At 44.8% G+C, this 24966-nt stretch overlaps 1 protein-coding gene across 1 annotated transcript in view; it reads left to right on the top strand.

Moving 5' to 3' along the window:
* Nucleotides 1–24966, top strand: part of LOC126424624 (uncharacterized) — a 343469-nt gene that overhangs the window by 76616 nt on the left and 241887 nt on the right. The window contains exons 4-6 of the mRNA XM_050087361.1: nt 5554–5908; nt 12969–13164; nt 17275–17583. Of these exons, the coding sequence (XP_049943318.1) occupies nt 5554–5908; nt 12969–13164; nt 17275–17583 (860 nt within the window). The remainder of the gene's footprint in view (nt 1–5553; nt 5909–12968; nt 13165–17274; nt 17584–24966) is intronic.

Genomic DNA, 24966 nt, shown 5'->3' with positions numbered 1-24966 from the left:
CCAATTTCTTCTTCAATTTCCCGCTTTTGGAGCTCTTTTTGTGTTATTTCAGCGCTTAAAGGATATCGCTATTGCGATATTCAATTTTGGAGTGACGTTCGTCGCTGTCGTCCTCTTATTTTTCGTCAGAATCCTCTTTAAGGCTCTCAGTACCCGCACCATATTAGTCAATGTCCGCGGAATCGAGATAACTTCAGCTCTGTTCAAAAATTTATGTCTTGGAAAATATCGAACATATAAATACAAAATTAACACCATTTTAAGCCCATTTTGTCTTCTTTCATATGCAATTATGAACAAAACAATGTATATTATAACATTGACAAATTATGTTATTATACACTCCTGGAAATGGAAAAAAGAACACATTGACACCGGTGTGTCAGACCCACCATACTTGCTCCGGACACTGCGAGAGGGCTGTACAAGCAATGATCACACGCACGGCACAGCGGACACACCAGAAACCGCGGTGTTGGCCGTCGAATGGCGCTAGCTGCGCAGCATTTGTGCACCGCCGCCGTCAGTGTCAGCCAGTTTGCCGTGGCATACGGAGCTCCATCGCAGTCTTTAACACTGGTAGCATGCCGCGACAGCGTGGACGTGAACCGTATGTGCAGTTGACGGACTTTGAGCGAGGGCGTATAGTGGCCATGTGGGAGGCCGGGTGGACGTACCGCCGAATTGCTCAACACGTGGGTCGTGAGGTCTCCACAGTACATCGATGTTGTCGCCAGTGGTCGGCGGAATGTGCACGTGCCCGTCGACCTGGGACCGGACCGCAGCGACGCACGGATGCACGCCAAGACCGTAGGATCCTACGCAGTGCCGTAGGGGACCGCACCGCCACTTCCCAGCAAATTAGGGACACTGTTGCTCCCGGGGTATCGGCGAGGACCATTCGCAACCGTCTCCATGAAGCTGGGCTACGGTCCCGCACACCGTTAGGCCGTCTTCCGCTCACGCCCCAACATCGTGCAGCCCGCCTCCAGTGGTGTCGCGACAGGCGTGAATGGAGGGACGAATGGAGACGTGTCGTCTTCAGCGATGAGAGTCGCTTCTGCCTTGGTGCCAATGATGGTCGTATGCGTGTTTGGCGCCGTGCAGGTGAGCGCCACAATCAGGACTGCATACGACCGAGGCACACAGGGCCAACACCCGGCATCATGGTGTGGGGAGCGATCTCCTACACTGGCCGTACACCACTGGTGATCGTCGAGGGGACACTGAATAGTGCACGGTACATCCAAACCGTCATCGAACCCATCGTTCTACCATTCCTAGACCGGCAAGGGAACTTGCTGTTCCAACAGGACAATGCACGTCCGCATGTATCCCGTGCCACTCAACGTGCTCTAGAAGGTGTAAGTCAACTACCCTGGCCAGCAAGATCTCCGGATCTGTCCCCCATTGAGCATGTTTGGGACTGGATGAAGCGTCGTCTCACGCGGTCTGCACGTCCAGCACGAACGCTGGTCCAACTGAGGCGCCAGGTGGAAATGGCATGGCAAGCCGTTCCACAGGACTACATCCGGCATCTCTACGATCGTCTCCATGGGAGAATAGCAGCCTGCATTGCTGCGAAAGGTGGATATACACTGTACTAGTGCCGAAATTGTGCATGCTCTGTTGCCTGTGTCTATGTGCCCGTGGTTCTGTCAGTGTGATCATGTGATGTATCTGACCCCAGGAATGTGTCAATAAAGTTTCCCCTTCCTGGGACAATGAATTCACGGTGTTCTTATTTCAATTTCCAGGAGTGTACATGACACTGTTTTCGTAAAATTAAAAAAGTCGTACATTTATGGAGTAAATGAGTTCAAGAATACATAATGATCAGTGATGAATATCGTATTTAAATACAATAGCACTTTCTACTTGGATTGATGCCCCATTTTCGTATAAACTATTTTAAAACAGGGTTGCATACATAACGTCAGGCAGCACTGTTCTCACCGATAACTTGTCTGTTTGCTTTCCCACTTTCTTTCTTTGATTTTGAAGAACAAACATAACATACACGGGAGACATGTTTTTTGCTTGTGGGTGGACATTTCCTGTAACATTATGTCTCTGTGTAACTCAGCCCACAGGTCCATTTTCGTTATTTTGAGGTGTTGGGAAAGTTTCTAATGAAGTCAAATACTATCATTTTCTTGGTCTGAAACGAGCACTGTAACTAAATGCATTGACTACTCCTAGTAAGAGCAAATGAAAGTACCGTTTCCGCCATTATTTTCCAGAATGAGATTTTCACTCTGTAGCGAAGTGTGTGCTGATACGAAACTTCCTGCCAGATTAAAACAGTGTGCCGGACCGAGACTCGAACTCGGGACCTTTGCCTTTAGCTGGCAATTGCTCTAGCATCTGAGCTACCCAAGCACGACTCGCGCCTGGTACTCACAGCTTTACTTCTGCCAGTATCTCGTCTCCTACCTTCCAAACTTTACAGAAGCTCTCCTGTGAACCTTGCAGAACTAGCTCTCCTGAAAGAAAGGATATTGCGGAGACATGGCTTAGCCACAGCCTGGGGTATGTTTCCAGAATGAGATTTTCAATCTGCAGCGGAGTGTACGCTGATCTTCCAGGAAGTTTCATTATTTTACAGTTCTGTGCCGTCCCTTTCAAAGACGCCTGTGTCGCCCGAATTATCTTCACTATCTATCTGTCAATTTCTTCATCAGATAAACCACGGCGGGCCATTTCTGTTACACAGAATACCAATAATGATTTCTATTCACAGATGAAAACAATGACGCAAAACGAACGAAATATCGTGGAAACAAGACGCACATTCACGCCATCTATTCTTGCAACTAATAAATAACAGTATAAATATCGTACATCGACAGCCAGAGATATGAAGGCATAGCGAATAGCTTTTTAATCAACAAAATACGCTGGCCCGTAGAATCTACGGGCTTGGCACCTTTGGGAGGAAGTGTGGCCCGCACAATCTACGGGCTTGGCGCTGAGAGAGTTAATGACAGTCTCTCACGATCACTCAACTCACACCTTCACCCGCATTGTGATTCAGCGGACGTCGTATTGTCGGTTTCCCTGTATGCGGTGTAAATCTTCGACAGAGTGTCTCTTGAAAGACCAAACACTTCGGCTGCCTTGATTTCGGAAGCACCTACCATACCACCACCAACAATTTACCCACGTTCGAACTCAGTTCCAGCACAGTGCACTCGAAATTACACAGAACGCTGTTCTGAGCCAGACTGACACTTGCAACGTATTGAGGACATTGCGTAGGTGCTGTTCATGGTTAAATGCAACAGCGCAACCTACAGGCTAAGCTAGCATATGCATTTGTGTTCAAGCACCCATTTCTTGCGGTGTTTCCACATTTTTTTCTACCACTTGCGAGTTTTCACGTATATATGATGAAATGATGTGGTGTAATGTTGTGGCCTTTAAGCATGCACCATCAGAGTTGGAATATTAAAAGTTTTGGCTGGTTTCGTTGTCTAGGAGTTGGGATACGGAGTTGCCGCATTACAGGCCAAATACTGCTGAGTCTACAGTATACGATAAGAATACACACATGAATCGAATGGTCGAAGGTTTCTGTCACTCGACAATTTCGAATTATGGATGTAACGTATAAATTTTTAAATGAAAGATTGCAATTAAATATAAGTGCAGGTACTATCTTAATGACTTTAAATGATGAGTACGATAGTATAAGTACTTTTGAGAATGCGTTACATTTCTGCAAAACACTTATTAGTGTCGATGGTCCAGTAATTAAATAAAATATACGTTGAATATCGGGGAACAATAGATTCCTACTTCACGTAATTAGTGACGAACAACAATATAGCTTGCGAGATATTCATTTCTAAACGCACACTACGTCTTCACTCTAGAAGCCATGGAAATCACTCAAGAGCACAGGTCGGCACTCCGAAATATTTCTATCCTCCGCGACTACGCGCAAACTGCTGTACTGTCCAAGTCTTTCCGCCGACTGTGCGTCCGTCGCGCTGTACTGTCTGTATCCAGCACTCACTCCCATGTCCTGTCCCGTACTGTCCCTCGCACCGCACTGTTCAGAACTCACCTCGTGTCGTCTCTCGAAACGACCCCCCAACCCCACTTCCACACAGTCTCACCATTAACGAGCTCTGTGATTGGCTAGAGCGCTCCCTCCATGTCTCCAAGCCAACGTACACTCACAAGCATATTTAAGTACATACGAAATACTGGATTTACATTTAAATACTTGAAATTAAATAAAAATTCCTACGGCTGGACAATTAAGAGACTGTAACACTGATTATTAAATACCTAAACAAATTAAACATAGATCAAAGGAATAGCAACAAAAGGTAGGACAGTAGCCTAATGTCTATGGATCTGAGCACTATGCGGCTTAACGTCTGAGGTCATCAGTCGCCTAGAACTTAGAACTACATAAAACTAACTAATCTAAAGACATCACACACATCCATGCCCAAGGCAGGATTCGAACCTGCGGCCGGAGCGGTCGCTCAGTTCCAGAGAGTAGCGCCTCGAACCACACGGCCACACCGGCCTGCTCCTAATGTCTCTGTGCTTTCTAAAACACAGTAAATGTTTAACCAATTTCTTCATGAATAGTATATATCTGACATAAACAAAGACATAGATGAATATATATATTTATAAGGATGCTGCTACCGCTGTGGAGTACCTATGGCCTGACGCGATTGATAGTAATCGGCCACTTTGACGTCCAATAACACATGTACTACGTAAGTTAAAAAAAAAAGTGTGTGAAATCTTATAGGACTTAACTGCTAGGGTCATCAGTCCCTAAGCTTACACACTACTTAACCTAAATTATCCTAAGGACAAACACACACACCCATGCCTGAGGGAGGACTCGAACCTCCGCCGGGACCCTAAGTTACATGCCTGTAATTCATACCAATTTACGTTTACACTGATAGCTTTCTAAAGACACTGCGATCGACAAAATCGGATGAAGCGTTTGTATTTTGGAAATTCGTTGCTGGGTGTTATTTGTATAATTTACCGTCAGATACTAAACTTTAAACTAATAAAGATATTGAAAATCTGAGTACACCATCAGGATCGTCATGCAAATAATGTACATCTTTCTTTTTGAGGTATCATGATTCATCTGGCTACTATTAATTTCTATACGAACTGTGAAACGTCCGCCATTAAGGTCTCACAAAGTCCGCCATCTTTGGCGCTCCCAGCGTGCCTCCTTCATCGATACAGCGTCACAATGGAATTTCCAGCCACGCGGCTGGATCGGCGGTTGTACGGCGTCACGCGGTAGCTAAGCTAGCGTCCAGCACCACGTGGTCGCTGCGAGGTCGCAGCTTTGACGAGCGTCCTGTACGACCTCCCCTACTCCGAACATATAATACTTCCAGAGCGCCACAACTCGCTCGTTACCTCACACACTGTAGATGTAGACTGTAAATGCATGCTCTAGATGTAGACTGTAGATTTAGACTGTAGATGTAGACTGTAGATGTAGATTGCGGATTGTAGATGTAGAATCGCTGACAGCTGCCCTGTCCACAGGTGCAGGTGGCCCAGACCAAGAAGAAGCCAGTGCTGAGCCCACAGCAGCCCCCGCTGCCACTGGTGAAGCCTCAGGCGCAGCTTCCGCTGCCCCCAAGGACCTCCTAACCGCGCCCGAAACAGGGGACCTTCTCGAGGAGTCGGCCGCCGAGGAATCTTCTGAAGAAGAGGAGGAGGAAGAGGACGACGATGGGCTGTTCGACACGTCCTACGTGGACGCTGTCACCAGCGGAGAGGTGAAGCTCGCCTACATCCCAGACAGTCCGGAGCTAGAGGTATCCGGAGGCGCCGACGACCCGTTTGACACTTCCTACGTGGAGAGCATCGCCAAGCAGGCCGAGGAGGATCTCAAAAAGTAAGCAACCTCTCCTACACATCTACTTGTTCATCTTCAGCTCATGAAGAGCTATGAAAAATGTGTGACAACTGGAATTTCGAGATTTTGGGGCGTGAGTCGCGCTGGGTAGCTCAGATGGTAGAGCAGTTGCCCGCGAAAGGCAAAGGTCCCGAGTTCGAGTCTCGGACCGGCACACAGTTTTAATCTGCCAGGAAAGATTCCAAATTTAGTTCCTAAAAAAATGTAACCAATTGGTGAGACAGTCCACCGTTTACACAATGTAAACTGTGTACGATAAAGAACGCAAGTCTTGAGTGCATAGTAACATAAAGATTTTACTCTATGACAAACTGCCTTTTGGTGATGTTTTGTTCTGACGGACAAAGAATGTTCCGTACAATGTTGGGTACAAAGTTCCTAGTTTTTCAGCTCTAATGTTTTACTTATGTGAATACACATTTTAATATTCTCATGCAAAAAATTTTAATAGCTTTTAGGGTTGTTATTCCATCTGGATTTATTGTTATACAGACGTTCACCTGAAGACGTGGCTTTTAGTACCAAGAAAACGGTAGTGATCCAATAACAGAGGACTAATGCATCTGAAGCGGCTCACAGTTCAATTCTTTCATCTTCGCGGCTCGCGCATGCCCGCCCAGACGTGGGAGATTGCTGCATTGCCAGTTGCACGCGCCAAGAGAAGCAGCGCCATAGTATAGTATAGTTCGCAAACTTACGTTAGGGGAGAGCGCGTAGTTTATGAAGTAAAGCCACCACGGCTGCATTAACCCTTTCGCTGCTACAGAGACGTGCTCCCCGAATTCCGCGCTGTGCGCCATTTTGTCATCAATGCACTGCTCGCCTGTGCAGACACATGGTGTTTCGACTGCTTTGACACATTTTGTCATTAGATTTCACAAAAACTATTAGGCCCAAAATTTGATTTTTACACATCTTCTGGACTGATACTTTCCCCACATAAATGACTTAATTTTGTTTCGATGTTCAACGCAGTTATTGAGCTGCATTAAATGTAGTATACCATTGCACGAAATTTTGAAGAGTTTGCAGAGGTAAAAGTCCACAGAGTATACTTTCTGTATGGTCGATTTTAGTTGCCACTAGAAACTTCAAAAAATTACATTCAAACGAATAAAATCCATGAAATAAGACACTACGATATTGTTTCTAAATAAAGAAAATATTAAATACCGAACAAGATTTGAACTCAGAACCTTTTGCGTAGCAACCAAACACCATGACCATGACGCTAACACAACTCGTCGGTCAACTGAATTCCTGGAGTGATTTAAAGAGTTATGCAAAATACCTACAAACACTGTTGGTATGGCTATGAATTGCTCACGTTTCGTCGAAGTACAATAGGAAATAAACAATTACCGCCGCTCTTTATTGCGAAAAAGCAGTTAGTGAGAATGAATTTCCTTGCTGTCGCCTGAATTAGGAGGCTTATTGCTTGTTTGGTTTAATTAATTAATAGAATATGAAGCAGTTGGTATAAAGAATGCTTTTTCCAAACTTTCTTTTATAGAAAGTCTGCTGTCAAGACATTGCTTTTGTTCAATTACTTTATTTACGACTGAAAGTTTCTAAAACTGAAGACACTCGTCCGTGCTCTGCACTGCAGTCGAGCTCTGGCAACGTCGTTCTCTGTTCATTGGCTGACTGTGTTTTGTGGCGTCAGATGCGCAGAACGAACCTAGACTCGGCCGCCGTCGTAAATGACGCGCACTTTAATACCCAGGATGCCTGTGTGTTGTGGTATTTGGTCTGATGCGTAACTGGGCCGTACTTCTTCGAAGATGGCGCTGGAAACGCATTAACGGTGGACGGGAAACACTGCTGCAGTGTGTTAAGGGACTTTATGTGGTCTGAACTGGATCGTGTGAATTCTGAAGAGGTTTGGTTTCAACAAGATTGTGTTATTTGTTACACATCAATTGTAACACTGGACTCGTTATGAGAGAAATTCGCTGGTCGTGTGGTTTTTCAGAATGGTAACGTGAACTGACCACCCACATCACGAGTTTTATGACATGACAGTTCTTCCTGTGTATTCGAAATCTCGAGTGTGCGTCAGCAACCCTCGATCAGTTCCAGAACTAAACGCCAATATTCAGAATCTATTTTGAAACCAGAGGTGCAAATATGCCGGAAAGTAAAATTGCCTCGAGAGAATGAGAGTCTGCCTGCAAAGTCGCGGAGAACTTTTGAGGAACATCGTATTTCATACGTAATTGCAGCTAACATACGTTGCAATAGTAGGCTTATGTATGTTACCTAGATGATTAGCATTAGAGCTTCGTAGACGAACGTGTATGAGCCGACGGTTCAACTACCACTCAAACTTAATTTTTAATCTATTTTTTTTTTCATCACTGGTCATATTATTTAATCTATATGTCATTTGAGAGGTAATATAAGTAAAAAAACGACAAGTATTTGTATGAAGTTTTAGTGAATTTCATGGTGTCTGACTACTTACTAATTAAATTAATTTATCAGAACAAACATATTTATAACTATCGACAAGTAAACGAAGACACGCACAGAGTTTTCCTGAAAATGTATGCCTTATACATGCAATATTGTAGGAGACCCGGAACTACTTCGCACCTCGATGCTTCGACCTACAGACACAGAGGCATGTCCCATTTAGCACTTAACATGCGTAGCGGTGAGACGTTGCTAATGTAGCTAGAACGAATAGTGTAGGTGCATATTTTTCGATCATCACAGAATTTACGCTTATACTACAAAACGAATGGTTTGAGCGGGAGTCGAACCACCGCCTCATACACCTTCGTGTTACCAAGTCCAAACGCTAACCACTTTTTTTTTTTAAGGAAAAAGGATTTTGGAAGGTTTGTTTTTCTGATTTTTTAATTTTTTTTAATTTTAATTTTATACAAATGGATAAATGGAAAGCCGTTCCTCTTCGGCTACATGAACAGAATAATAGGAAGTCGTCCCGTTACGACAAAGGATGCTCCATACTACAACCCGCTGCGAATTTTTCGATGACTGTTTCTATTTGCTGTGTTGTTTCCGTTGTTTGTTCCTTCTCATAAAAAAGGAACCGGCAAGAGGTGCTATGGTTATCTTCTCATGTCATCGATGATCCAGCTGCGAGGCGGATAATGGAATGCGCTCCAAAGAAATTTAGAAAAATATTGCCTTTATTTAGGCACAATGTCGTTCGTTGAGGTAATACCAAAAATCGGGTACTCTATTTCGCCATTACCGAATAGGTAGTGAACAGCGTCGCCGCTAATCCACGTCACAGAGTTCGCTTTTGCTCTTGGGAAATACATCTCATCGGGGAAAAGATCGGGTAGTTATCCTGTCGGGAGTATTGCGTGTGAGAAAAGCCAATATCTGACGCACCAAATACCAAACTTCCTTTGCCGACACGCATTCGAAACGATGTTCATCTGTGTCAGTCACTTGGCATGTGGCACACAAGGGTGAATCGGCGAGGTGGATGTGACGTAGGCGGGACTGGCACAACTGCTTCCCATTAACAGTTCCGTAGCATGCAGATTGCGCGTCAGAGGACTTGACCACCTTGAACTCTAACATCCGGCACTTACATGCAGGTACATCAGCTACATAGTAGACGCGTAAGACTTCTCTTGGGTCTTCTCGGTGTAGCCAGATTAATGCACGTTACTACTTGCACATTTTCTTATTTTAATGGCCTATTAAAGGTGTACAAAGTTTGAAATAAATCCGTGATTCCAACGTCGTGGTCTCCTAAGCACAATGGAAACAGATGAAAATCGTGCAACATTCAGTGCTGCCAGTGTAGTACAAGAGAAGTACCAGGCATAAGGGGACCACACCCTGCCTATCTAACTCATGTTAATTTAGGCAAGTATTTGACCCATTTCTGAAAAAAACTATTTGATGCACGGCCTTAATATTTTACTGTATGTTACATGATGCTAATAGATTCAACTGTACTAAAATCTACGTTATCCATTGTATAGTTTTTCAGAAATGCTTTTTTAAATTTATTAACAAAAAATATTAAGTTTTTTATGCAGAAAATATTTTTTTGTGGCTTATAATGGGAGAATATTAATGAATGTAGTATCAGATGTGGCTTTTCATGTTATGCAGAGTCTCTGAAAATTTCATTAATATATCTATGATAGTTTCTGATATAATGGGGCATATGTACTGAAAATTTTAGTTTGCAGGAAATTGACTTTAAAGAAAAAACTTTTGAAATTTGTTACTTACAGCTAATTAAAACTGTCCTGCTGCGTATGGTGGACCTTGTTTGGCCTCTAGCAGGTCTTCCAGCTTCTTTTTCACCTTCCTGGATGTTTGTCTTGCTTTCTTGGCCATATTAGATGCAAACCTGTCTGCATCGGCTGTCCTCATTTTATCGCAATGTTGCAGCCCAGTGATCATATTTCCACCAGGATTAATTCCCAGCTTTTTCAGTACCTAACACTATCCAATATTACCACAATTGAATGTAATAACGGCATCATGAACTCCTAGTTTCATTCTATGCATGCCTACAAATACAGTTTTAGGAAGGCGGTTCCAAATTATGCTGTCGAAACATTCATTTGGGTTCTGTGTCTGTCCATGCTGACATTTCCTTAGAAGGTCAGGATCAGCCAAGTCTCTGAAAATAGGTTTAATTGCTGTAATAACAGCAGCAGGGAGAAAATGCTGGCGAGAATAAGATTCTCCAGTTGCCTGAGCCCTATTGTATTTGCACCACGCATTTTCACCGGATGGATAGAATCCATGACATGACTTATCATCAGTAGAGGGCTTATGAAAGAATTGACTCCAGATTTTTTTTATTTCTCCTAATTGCCTGCCCATAGTATATCCGCAAGTTTTCTATTTCAGTTTTAGTTAACCGACCTTGTCTGGTCAACAATTTTCCATCTTCTAACTTTTTTCCTCCCATATCAACAGTTAGTTTTCTCAGCCTTGCTCCCAAACGTTTTTGAACATGGCCTACACATTCTATTTTGCTAATAATGGCATCTCCATATGGCTTAGAGTTCACCACATTTTTGTATGCCTTACTGTCACCATCGCCCAAATATTTGGTGTACCGTACACCTCTTGTTTCTATGGAGCGATGAAATATTTGTTGTACTCCATGAACTTTCATACCACCACTTGTTCCTCTAAAATTAGCCACACAGTTGCGTTCTTTATGTTCATTGACTTTACAACATTTGCAATATTTAGACATTATCTCCATTTCTAACACTTTACCGGTGTCTACACTCGCGGGAGTCACTACTCCATTCAGAGAAGTATGTCCTCCTTTCTGCCAGTTTCCTTCAAGTGCAACTGCAATATCCCAACATCCATCATTTTCTTACTCTGCTTCCCTAGCAGCCAGTTTCATGCTTTCCTCACTGACCTCACATACAGCTTCCTCTAATATTTCAGTCAGTTTTTCAAATTTATTTGATGGTTTATGTAAGTTCATCACTGAACAAAATGTTCTCCCTGCAGCCATGGCCTTGCCAATGGATCGTAAGGCATAAACTAATCTAGTATTGATTTGAAAAGGGCTACTTGCATCTGGCTTTGAAGAACTCATAAATGAAATCACAGCTGAGCATTTAGTGCAAATTAAATCCAAAGTAATTTCTAGGCCTTCCCCCCCCCCGCTCCCCCCCCCCCCTCCCCCCACTGGCACTCTCACAAATTTTCACACTCTGTGACTCACCACATTGTCTACAGCGTACAAATTTAGAAATTGTATCTGATAATGTTCTCAGATTTATAATAATGCTACTGCGCCCCTTGTTGTAACTCTCTGGAAATGGTGAGAGCTTCTTTGATGATGCACTTGTTGAAGAATTACAGTTAGAAACACTGTTGCCAGGCGACAAACCTCTTGTACAGAAAGATTTCTAAACTTGTTTCCTCCAAATTGTCGTTTCTTGAAAATGCCTTTACGTTTCGTCATCTTCAATAAACACAACAAAACACACGTAAACAAGCACTGAAAACGTAAGTATAACAACTTCTCGCAATCACAGTTGAGCAAAACTAACCGCGTGTTTGAAAACGTGTTGTTTACAAACAGCAGAAACAAAAGAATACCGACCGTTGCATTCCAAGGATAGCCAACACATTCGGGAGTAAAAAAATATCCTTAACATGCAATGTAGGGGATAAAAAGATCTAAAATATATGCAGAAAAGTGGGTGACAGAAAAGTGAGCGTGGCACATAAACACACGTGGTAGGAAAATGGTCTTCAGAGTACTTAGTGTATCGAAATATGATGAAGGCCGAAAATCGATTTCTTTCGACCTGAACTACGGTGTGGTCCCCTTAATAATCGACGTTCTTCGTGGGACACTCTTTACTACGATTAGTCGTTTATGTATAGAATGAACGCGATTAGTCCAGGTACTGAACCTTGGGGAACGCCTTATGCTGCATCTCCATAATCAGAGTAGGAAGTTCCGATTTGGTGTTTTATTGCTACATGCTGGTTCCTACCTGTCATACTTAAGAATAAACGGGTTACGCAGACAGGAGGTGTTTTGAAACTTCCTGGCAGATTAAAACTGTGTGCCGGACCGAGACTCGAACTCGGGACCTTTGCCTTTCGCGGGCAAGTGCTCTACCAGCTCTGAGCTGCCCAAGCTACCCAAGCACGACTCACGCCCCGTCCTCACAGCTTTACTTCTGCCAGTACCTCGTCTCCTACCTTCCAAACTTCACAGAAGCTCTCCTGCGAAACTTGCAGAACTAGCACTCCTGAAAGATAGGATATTGCGGAGACATGGCTTAGCCACAGCCTGGGGAATGTTTCCAGAATGAGATTTTCACTCTGCAGCGGCGTGTGCGCTGATTATGATAGAGCACTTGCCCGCGAAAGGCAAAGGTCCCGAGTTCGAGTCTCGTTCCGATACACAGTTTTAATTTGCCAGGAAGTTTGATATCAGCGCACACTCCGCTGCAGAGTGAAAATCTCATTCAGGATTAGTTTTGTTCGCCGTGCTCTGGACAGCCGTGTAGCAGCATAGCGACGCTGGGTGCGGTGTTGTCAGGAGGCCGGCGGTCGTGCTCGACTCGGCGGTGGTGAAGGTCCTCGCGGGCAGAGCGCCGCCAGCCAGCACCGCCCTCAAGCGGCCCTCGCCCTCCCCCAAGCGCCAGCCGCGCGCCGCAGACGTCGACCTCCTGCTCGCCAGCTTCGACGAGAACGGAAACGCCCCCGCCGCCGCCTCAGAGGGCGCCCCAGTCGAGGTAACTCATTTCTGTGTGTGTGTGTATGTGTGTGTGTGTGTGTGTGTGTACGCCAACGCCTCAGAGTAATTACACTTTGATTTCTCACCCCCATTTATCTCTGCATCTGTACTGCACTGAAGAAATATCTGCACAACAGTGAAAATGTCGACTGTGTACGACGTCCGTTCAAAAAATTCTGGAACATTCGTAATTTGGTGCCAGTGGTGTGCTGGAGCGAAATGCGGTTGGTATCCCTGCCCACGCCTGTGTTTAATCGGTAACTGCCGGAAGTTTAATTGTTGTATTTCTGTTAGGCATTGTTCAGTGCTGTATTGTGTAGAACGCTGAATAGCACAGTTTGCGAATTTCGAGATGGCAGAGTTAGAGGGGCAACGCGTCTGCATTATACTTTCAAGAAAATCTTTACAGAAACGCATCAAATGGTGCAAGAAGCCTACGGTGATGACTGCTTAAGCCGCACTCGGTGTTACGAATGGTTCACACGGTTCAAAAATGGCCAGACGGATGTTAAAGATGGCCTTCGTTCAGGGCGCCCTTCGACGTCTACCGACCACGCTCAAGTCAGGAACGTCAACGAAACTGTGCGTACCAGTCGAAGACTGACTGTCCGAGAGACTGTAGAAGAATGCAACATACCAGTTAGATCATGTAATGAAACCCTGACACAGCAACTTTGAATGCATCGTGTAGCCACCAAGTTCGTCTCACGGCTCATGAGTCAATAACAGAGACACCTTCGCCCCGCAGTCTGTGAAGAGCTTTTGGGTCACGCAAATGAGAACGAAATCGATAACTATCAAACTATGTAAGGCTAATGGCGCCTTGCTAGGTCGTAGCCATTGACGTAGCTGAAGGCTATTCTAACTATCTGCTCGGCTAATGAGCGATGCTTCGTCCCTGTAGTCGCTAGCAAAGTCGTCCGTACAACTGGGGCGAGTGCTAGTCCGTATCTCGAGACCTGCCTTGTGGTGGCGCTCGGTCTGCGATCACACAGTGGCGACACGCGGGTCCGACATGTACTAAATGGATCGCGGCCGATTTAAGCTACCACCTAGCAAGTGTGGTGTCTGGCGGTGACACCACAGTTATGATGTTGAGACCAATGTTCAATCTTCACAATGGATCGGGAAAGGTTCTCCAAAACCGAGAAAAGCTCATCAGGTCAAGTCAAATGTCAAAACTATGCTGATAGTTTTCTTTGACTATGAAGGATTAGTTGATAATGTATTCGTGCCACAGGGACAAACTGTTAATCGATGGTGCTATCGGGACATGTTGCGACGCCTGCGAGAAAATGTGAGAAGGAAATGGCCCGAAATGTGGCGAGGCAATTCATGGCTCTTGCATCACGATAACTCAATCGCACATTCATCCCTGTGGTTACGTGACTATTGCACAAAAAACGAAATCACTGTACCGCATCAACCTCCATACTCCTCAGACCTGGCCTCTGCGGATTTTTTTTTATTTCCCTAGTTGAAAACCCCATTCAAAGGACGAAGATTTGCAACGATATACGAGATAAAAGAAATTTCGCACACGGCGCTTCGCGCCATGCAGTAAGAGGCGTACCAAGACTGCTCCCGGAAGTTGGAATGGCAATGCGAGCGGTTTATCATTCGTGGAGAAGAGTATTTCGAAGGAGACCACGCACAATAAGTAATAGGTAAGCGTAGAAAAATTTTGTGGACAAAATTCCGGAATTTTTTGAACAGACCTCTTATGCGGCATGTTTCGTTTGGAAACAAACGTGTTCCATTAACTCACAGTACTTCACGTTGACAACAGTAATGACTGTTTCAGATTTTACCTGGAAGTCTGCATTACCACCATCCCTTGTACAACTGGAAGTCACGAATTCCTACCCATTCCTGCCCTTTCTGTTCCCATTCCCTATTTCATATAAATTTATGCATCAGTCGCGTCATCACCACTCAAAGATATACATTTGTCTGTGCTTACGGACATGTTCGAAAGAAGACACCACACATGTATAAAGATTTTAAGGTGTGACGACCACAATGTAACCTGTAATGGACTGAGGTCGAATTAAATAGGATCATTCTGAAGAAATTAGATTAGGAAATGAGGTGCTAGAGATAAAAGAAGATTTTAGAAATTTCGGGAACAAAATAACTGCTGTGAGCAGAAGTGAACAACATGCAAAATGTACACTGGCAATATTAAAAAATTGTTTTCTGAAAAAAAGATGTACGTTAACATCGACTATACCTTTGTGTGTAGGGAAGTTTTTTTCTAAAAATGTTTGCCTGGAGTGTAGTCTTGTATGAAAGTGAAACTTAGCCGAGCCGTTTAAAGCACTGCAGTCATGGATTGTGCGGCTGACCCCGGCGGAGGTTCGAGTCCTCCCTCGGGCATGGGTGTGTGTGTTTGTCCTTAGGATAATTTAGGTTAAGTAGTGTGTAAGCTTAGGGACTGATGATCTTAGCAGTAAAGTCCCATAAGATTTCATACACATTTGAACATTTGAAAGTGAAACTCAGGTATTCAACAGTACAGACGACAAGACAATAAAAGCTTTTGAAACAGGTACTGCATACACTCTGGCCTAGATGCAAGCACTCATTCGATTGGGTAACGTGTCATAAAGACGTTATAGCCTCTCCTGAGTCATGTTGGTCCACAATTGTTGTAACCAGTGCTTGGTATGCTGAATACTGACACTGAGATGTAATTGATATCCGAGCTGGTCCCAAACATGTGCTGTTGGGGCAGATCTGGAGATCTTGCTGACCACAATAGTACCTCAACACATGCACAAAGTTCATAGAGACACATGCCATATGTTGTGGAGCATGTTACTGCTGAAAACTGACTCCTCAATACGGTCCCATGGCACATAAAATTTGAGGACGCAGAATATCCGAGATGCGTCGTTGTGCCGTCAGAACACCGTCAATCACTACCAGTCAAGACCTGAAGCCATACGCAATTGATCCTCCCTGCATGAAGGACGACGGTTCAATCCCGCGTCCGGCCATTCTGATTTAGGTTTTCCGTGATTTCCCTAAATCACTCCAGGCAAATGCCAGGATGGTTCCTTTGAAAGGGCACAGCCGACTTCCTTCCCCATCCTTCTCTAATTCGATGAGACCCATGACTTCGCTGTCTGGTCTCCTCCCCCAAACAACCCCCAACCCTCCCAGCATGACGCCACGAGTAACTTGGTTGTGCCTCCAATACACTGAAAGAATGGGAACCCTTCCCAGATTGCTGCCATACTCGACCATGGTAGTCATCTGAGGCAGTGCAGAAGCACCGATCTTTGATGAATACGACGCCATTCGTCACCAGTCAATGGTTCCTTGTCAGAGCACTACTCCAAACGTAGCTATTTATGTAGCGGTGTTAATGGCAGCCTACAAATGGGACGGTAGTTTCCTAGACAAGATGCTGCTAATCTCCGAGCAGTAGTGCGGAATGACACGAAATGTGGCAGGGAATCCATTACTGGTTCTCAGATACCAGGCACATGTGTGAAGGAGTTACAATATCCTTGGTGCACAATACGGTGTTCGTCCCTTGCATTGATCAGAGGTGGTCGATGGGAAGTATGCCTGCCCCCACATTCCCACACAATCCAACTCTGGGCCACTGTCACATCCAAATGCTCCACAAATCTATTGCATGATTCGTCTAGTGGGCCAGGTGTGAACACACACTGAGGCCCCTTTCAAACTCTCTCAGGTGCTGATAATGCTGTCTCACACAAGTACACAGCTTCTCCATGTCCTTCACAGTGATCGCTCAACATCTGACACTGACCCTGTACCAGTTCTGGTAACAACGCGGAACATGAACAGCAATAATGCACCCTGGTGGCTGTCCTACCTGTCACAGAGAATTGCAACTCCAAACATTTACACACCCACCAATGGTGTGTCCATGTACAAAGTTACACTGAAGTCTGATCATGTCTGCTAGGGGCTTCACTTTTTTGTCGGGTAGTAAATTTATAAGGAAATGATTGAAATGTTATGTCTTGTTTTTATATCCTAACTTTTAAGTGCATCATCTCCCAGTTTTATGCCAGTTCGATTTGGCAACTCTGGCCCCTGCAACTGGACCTTGTTTTCTGCCTCCTAGCCCGCCCCCAAGTCGCTGCTCGACGACCTAGACGACGTCCCCGCGCCCCCCACAGCCCCCGCGCCACAGACGCAGCCGTCACCGTCGCCACATCCCCTGCTGATCGACGCCCTCGGGGCGTCCGCTTCCCCCAGTCCCCTACCGACCACCGCGCCAGACCACGACCACGACAAGGCAGCAGCAGACGACCACCAACCCGGAAGTGACCTGCGCGACCTGGTCGCCGAGTTTGACCTCATCTCAGCGCCCGACTCCACTGGGGTCCTTACCACACCAGCCGCTCTTTCTGAGCCCAGCGTCAAAGTACAGGTAAGTCTTACATTACTACCCACCTACTTGAGTTCAAATCGCCATACCACAACACAGTGCTCTCTAGCTCTTGGGTCCCTTGTAGTTACACACCGTATCATCTGTTACTGGACATTAAATATTGAGTGCATCCAAACTTTACGATGGCCTGGACTCTGCTCGGAACACTTTCAATGAAGTGTCTGAATTCCTGAAGAGGAGCAGCAACCCATTCTTCCTCAAGAGCCGAATCCCAAGAAGGTAGTGATGGTGGACTAGAGCGGTGTCATGTTGTGACTCGTTGCAGAGGTGTTACCTTGGGTTCAGGCCGGCACTGTGGTCACGCCAGCCTATTATGGGAATGTTATCTACATCTAAAGCTACATGGATACTCTGCAAATCACACTTAAGAGCGTGGCAGAGGGTTCAACGAACCATCTTCACAATAATTCTCTATTATTCCACTCTCGAACAGATGATCGTCTTTCCCTATATTAGGTCGGCGTCAACAAAAGAGTTTCGTATTCGGAGGAGAAAGTTGGTGATTGATATTTGGTAAGAAGATTCCGCCGCAAGTAGAAAAGCCTTTGTTTTAATGGTGTCCGTCCCAAATCCTGTATAGTGTCCGTGACACTCTCTCGCCCATTTCGCAATAGTGCAAAACGTGCTGTTCTTCTTTGGACTTTCTCGATATACCCTGTTAATCCTATCTGGTAAGGATCCCAGACCGCGCAGCAGTACTCCAAAACAGGACAGACAAGCGTAATGCAGCCAGTCTCTTTAGTAGATCTGTTACACTTTCTAAGTGTTCTGCCAATAAAACGCAGTCTTTGGTTAGCCTTTCCCACAACATTTTCTATATCTTCTTTCAATTATATTATTCGGAATTGTAATTCCTAGGTATTTAGATGAATTTACGGTCTTTAGATTAGACTGATCTATCGTGTAATCGAAGTTTAGCGGATTTCTTTTAGCACTCATGTTGATGACGTCACATTTTTCATTATTTAGAGTTAGTTGTCAATTTTCGCACCATGCAGGTATCTTTTCTAAATCTTTTGCAATTTGTTTTGATCTTCTGATGAGTTTACTGTACGATAAACAACAGCATCATCTGCAAACAATCTGAGCCGGCTACTCAGATTGTCTCCTAAATCATTTATATAGATAAGAAACAGCAGAGAGCCTATAACATTACCTTGGGGAACGCCAGAAATCACTTCTGTTTCACTCGATGACTTTCTGTCTTTTACTGCGAACTGTGACCTCTTTGACAGGAAATCACGAATCAAGTCACATTACTGAGACGATAGTCCATAAGCACGCAAATTCACTAAAAGCTGTTTGATTACTACCATTTGTGTCAGGAAAGGTATGAATCAGTGCAAAGCTCTGTTCTGGTATGTTTTTGAAGTTCGAATTTTTCCCACGTTTATCAACAGGTGACGTATCCTTAAATAGTAATTTACAGACACGAATTTGTCACTGCATGTACATCCAAGAAAGCTTCCTGGCAAACCTATTTGCTTTCACTTCCACGTGTTATATGATAAAGAAACGCTGCAACACAAAATTCTGGATCGGATTTCCCAGAGATCGCCTCTGATATACTTCCTCTGCTTCAATAAGTTGCTTCAGATGTTAAATGCTGGGCAAATTTGGTAGGAAGATGAAGAAATTTTTCCAAAACGTCATTACGTCGATTTACCTCAACAGAAGCATTACTTTTCAATCTCTATCTGAAAGGAAAATAATAATAAAAGAATGGTATTGTAGATAAAAATAAATATTATTTCTACTTACATCTCTGGCATTTTCATGCTGTTGTTCCAAGTAAGATTAATATTTACTTGCATGATTCTCCAACTGCTTTCCCTGGAACATAATTATCTTTGCAATTTAGATAAGGCTGTCCTCTTGTAGCAGCATTTTTTACTTTATTTCTGCTATAGTCAGTACTATTATTCTTCTACAGTAATATTTCAACTATTGCTCACATGAAAGACAATGAACACTGACAGTGATTGTCAGCGCCGCAAGAAAGGAAAAGAGCAAGTTTATCAACGATATACTCATATTGCAGTCAAACAGTTTCATCACGCGTAATAAGTCAGTAACGTATTTGGTTTCAACTACGAAAAGCGTAAACCCCATCTTCGTTTCTATCATTTGTAGGGCCATGACATGTTTCATTTCAACACCAAACGATTTCTATTTCCTGTTTATCGGAAGAATAAAACAATGGAACCACAAAATAAATGACCAATATTCTTAACATCGGTTTGCTGCAGAATTCTTAAACACATTCTCAGTTCGAATATAATAAATATCCTCAAGACCACACCACTTATTTCCACGAACAACATACTTTTAAACAGCATTGCTCGTCCGAAACTCAGCTTGCTCTTTTCTCATATGATATCCTGCGAACTGTGGATGAAGGGCAACATGCAGGTTTCATATTACTCCGGTAGATTTCCGAAAAGCATTTGACACGAAGGTACAAGCATATACACTCCTGGAAATTGAAATAAGAACACCGTGAATTCATTGTCCCAGGAAGGGGAAACTTTATTGACACATTCCTGGGGTCAGATACATCACATGATCACACTGACAGAACCACAGGCACATAGACACAGGCAACAGAGCATGCACAATGTCGGCACTAGTACAGTGTATATCCACCTTTCGCAGCAATGCAGGCTGCTATTCTCCCATGGAGACGATCGTAGAGATGCCGGATGTAGTCCTGTGGAACGGCTTGCCATGCCATTTCCACCTGGCGCCTCAGTTGGACCAGCGTTCGTGCTGGACGTGCAGACCGCGTGAGACGACGCTTCATCCAGTCCCAAACATGCTCAATGGGGGACAGATCCGGAGATCTTGCTGGCCAGGGTAGTTGACTTACACCTTCTAGAACACGTTGGGTGGCACGGGATACATGCGGACGTGCATTGTCCTGTTGGAACAGCAAGTTCCCTTGCCGGTCTAGGAATGGTAGAACGATGGGTTCGATGACGGTTTGGATGTACCGTGCACTATTCAGTGTCCCCTCGACGATCACCAGTGGTGTACGGCCAGTGTAGGAGATCGCTCCCCACACCATGATGCCGGGTGTTGGCCCTGTGTGCCTCGGTCGTATGCAGTCCTGATTGTGGCGCTCACCTGCACGGCGCCAAACACGCATACGACCATCATTGGCACCAAAGCAGAAGCGACTCTCATCGCTGAAGACGACACGTCTCCATTCGTCCGTCCATTCACGCCGGTCGCGACACCACTGGAGGCGGGCTGCACGATGTTGGGGCGTGAGCGGAAGACGGCCTAACGGTGTGCGGGACCATAGCCCAGCTTCATGGAGACGGTTGCGAATGGTGCTCGCCGATACCCCAGGAGCAACAGTGTCCCTAATTTGCTGGGAAGTGGCGGTGCGGTCCCCTACGGCACTGCGTAGGATCCTACGGTCTTGGCGTGCATCCGTGCGTCGCTGCGGTCCGGTCCCAGGTCGACGGGCACGTGCACCTTCCGCCGACCACTGGCGACAACATCGATGTACTGTGGAGACCTCACGCCCCACGTGTTGAGCAATTCGGCGGTACATCCACCCGGCCTCCCGCATGCCCACTATACGCCCTCGCTCAAAGTCCGTCACCTGCACATACGGTTCACGTCCACGCTGTCGCGGCATGCTACCAGTGTTAAAGACTGCGATGGAGCTCCGTATGCCACGGCAAACTGGCTGACACTGACGGCGGCGGTGCACAAATGCTGCGCAGCTAGCGCCATTCGACGGCCAACACCGCGGTTCCTGGTGTGTCCGCTGTGCCGTGCGTGTGATCATTGCTTGTACAGCCCTCTCGCAGTGTCCGGAGCAAGTATGGTGGGTCTGACACACCGGTGTCAATGTGTTCTTTTTTCCATTTCCAGGAGTGTAGAATAGGTTCCCAAATATGTGGATGCCTCGAAGACTTTTTAAGTAACAGAAACCACTGTATAGTCCTCATCAGAGACAAGGGTGTAGTCAGGAGTGCCACAGAGTAGTGTGATAGGGCCGCCGTTGTTCTCTATACACAAAAAAGATTTGGCAGATAGGATGGGGAATAATCTGCAGTTGTTTGTTGATGATGCTGTGGTGCACGGGAAAGTGTTGAAGTCGCGTGGCTGTGGGAGGATTGCTAGTTGGTGTGATGAACAGCGGCTAGCTCTAAAAGTACAAAACATTAATGCGGATGAATAGGAAAAGCAAACCCGTAATGTTCGGAGGCAGCATTAGTAAAGTTCAAAGAAGGACCGCTCGTTCTGAATTATTGCGAAATAGGGGAGATAATGCCACAGACATGATATGCGAATTGGAGCGGTAATCATTAAAACAAAGGCGTTTTTCGTTGCGACAGAATCTTCTCATGAAATTTCAATCACCAGTTTTCTCCTCCGGTTTGCGAAAACATTCTATTGACCCTCTTACATAAGGAGAGCGGTAATCATTAAAACAAAGGCGTTTTTCGTTGCGACAGAATCTTCTCATGAAATTTCAATCACCAGTTTTCTCCTCCGGTTTGCGAAAACATTCTATTGACCCTCTTACATAAGGAGAAATGATCATCACGATGAAATAAGAGAAATCAAGGCTCGCAAAAAAAAAAAAAAAAAAAAAAAAAATTAAGTGCTCGTTTCTCCCGCGCGCCGTTCGAGAGTGGAACGGTAGAGAGACAGCTTGAAGGTGGTTCATTGAACCCGCTGCCAGGCACTTTATTGTGAATAGCAGAGTAATCACGTAGATGTAGATCTAGTAGTGGTAGTGTCCTACGTGACACAGTCATTCTTTTAAATACGGGGTGTTCGAAAAGTCTCTCCGCAGTGCCGTGTGATTGTCAGCCGCGCGTGTCGTATGCCGCAGTGAATATACAGAAATGAAACTCAGTGAAATACAAGTTATTAATTTATTGAATATTCATTTTTACTTACAAATTTCACATTAAATGTCAGGCTGGCCGCTGTGGCCGAGCGGATCTAGGCGCTTCAGTCCGGCATCGTGCTGCTGCTACGGTCGCAGATTCGAAGCCTGCCTCGGGCATGGATGTGTGTGATGTCCTTAGGTTAGTTAGGTTTAAGTAGTTCTAAGTCTAGGGGACTGATGACCTCAGATTTTAAGTCCCATAGCGCTTGGAGCCATTTGAATTAAATGTTGGAAGGTCCCCCCTGTTGTTGAATACACAATTCAATTCGTCTAATCATGATTCCAAACACAAGCTGTAACATTTCTTCTGTAACAGAAGCAGGAAAAGTGGATATCCCAGTTTTCAATTCATCGATGGGTTTTGGACGGTTTTTATAGACAGTTGCTTTCGCTGCACCCCAGAAGAAAAAGTCAGGTGGTGTTAGGTCAGGCGATCGTGAAATTTTGCGATCACCAAAAACATCAGCAAGCAGTGACAGTGAAACGCGAGCTGTATGCACGGTTGCACCATCTCGCTGAAAATAACCGTTCAGTATTTCACTTTACACAAGTTCTCCTATGAATGGGTACAGAATATCACTGCAGTATCGTTGTGCGTTTAAAGTTTCGTTGAAAAATATGGGACCCACAATCCGACGTCTAGAAATTGCAATCGAAACTCCTATTTTCTCAGAATAAAGTGGTTCCTCAAGAATTGCAGTAGTCCACATACGAGAATTTTTCGAGTTCGTATACCCGGATAAAAGAAACCACGCCTCATCAGTGAGAAACGTTTCATTGAGAATATCCCTGCCATTTTGTTGAACGAAATTTTTGAATCATTGACAGTAATGCAGTCTCTTGCCATGATTAACATTTTTCAGCACGACTGTCACTTTGTACGGGAAAAGTTCTAATTTTTTCCTTACAGCTATGTGGGCCGTTCCGACACCAACATCGATTTACTGGGCGAGTACTCTTACTGACTTATTCGGACTCATGCACATTTTATCGGAAATATCGACTAGTTTATTGTCAGACAAAACGCTAGGACGATCACTTCTCGGTGCATCTGTCACTGAACCCGTACTTCGAAATTTGTTAATCGAATCTCGCACAGTATCGCGATGTGGCAGTGTTGACTCCGGAAAAATTGAATTAAATGTTTGATGAACTGAAACTGTGTATTTACCACCAGCTATGGACACTTGTTCGACTAAAACACACGTTCCTCAATGGTTAGCATTGTAACAGTGACAAAAACGAAACAAACGAACAAAATAACTAAACTTAAACGTCCACGTCAACACGTAAAGACACAGACAAGCGATACTACTGACGCTGGCTAAGATAAACGAAACAGTGGAATGTTGGGAGAGTCCACTTGACGGGTAGTAACCCAGGCAGGCAAACAAGCGTACGGCACGAGCGGCTAACAACCATACGGCACTGCGGAGAGACTTTTTGATCGCCCCGTATATGGGCGTAGCGTTGCAAAGCGGAATGAAATGGAACGACCAGGTACAGGTCTTAGTATGGAAGGTGAATGGTCGACTTCAGTTTATTGGAAAAATTTTGGGAAAGTGTAGTTCATCTTTAAAGAAGACTTCATATAGCACGCTAGGGTGACCTATCCTTGAGCACTGCTCGAGTGTTGTGATCCACACCAGGTCGGATTAAGAGAAGACATGGAAGCAATACGGAAGAGCGATGCTAGACATGCTACCGGTAGGTTCGAGCAATACTCAAGTATTACGGAGACGCTTCGGGAAATCAAAGGGAAAACCCGTGAGGGAATGTACCACTCTTTGCGAGGAATACCATTTGGGAACTTTAGAGAACCGGCATTTGAAGCTGACTGCAGAACGGTTCCACTCCGCCAACATACATTTCGCGTAAAGACCACGAAGATAGGCACAAGAAATCAGGGCTGATATGAAGGCATGTAGACAGACAGGAAGCAGTATGTCGTCCCGAACGGGGTGACTTCAGCAGAAACACGCGTAACTTCAGGTGTGCCGCAGGGCAGCGTAATAGGTCCTCTGCTTTTTACGATTTACATAAACGATCTGGTTGATGGTATTGACAGCGGCCTTAAGCTGTTTGCGGATGATGCTGTACTCTACAGGAAAGTAGTATCACACGAAAGTTGTGAACAATTCAATATTAGTAAGCGTAACCTACTGCGTAGAGGCGAAAATCCCCTTTAATGTACGAGTACAAAATAAATGCCCAGTCTTTGAAAGCGGTAACGTCCGTCAAGTATCTGGGAGTGATTATTCGAAATTATCTCAAATGGAATGATCAGATTACGCAAGTAACGGGTAAGGCGAACTCTAGATTTCGGTTTATTGGTAGAATGGTGAAGCGATGCAGTCCTTCAACTAAGGAAATAGCTTACAATACATTAGTTCGTCAGTCTCGGAGTATTGTTCGTCTGTGTGGGACCCTTACCAGATGGGTCT

The sequence above is a fragment of the Schistocerca serialis genome, chromosome 10, assembly GCF_023864345.2.
Source record: "Schistocerca serialis cubense isolate TAMUIC-IGC-003099 chromosome 10, iqSchSeri2.2, whole genome shotgun sequence".
NCBI classification, from domain to species: Eukaryota; Metazoa; Arthropoda; class Insecta; order Orthoptera; family Acrididae; genus Schistocerca; species Schistocerca serialis.
This window is presented reverse-complemented; position numbering and strand designations above follow the sequence as displayed.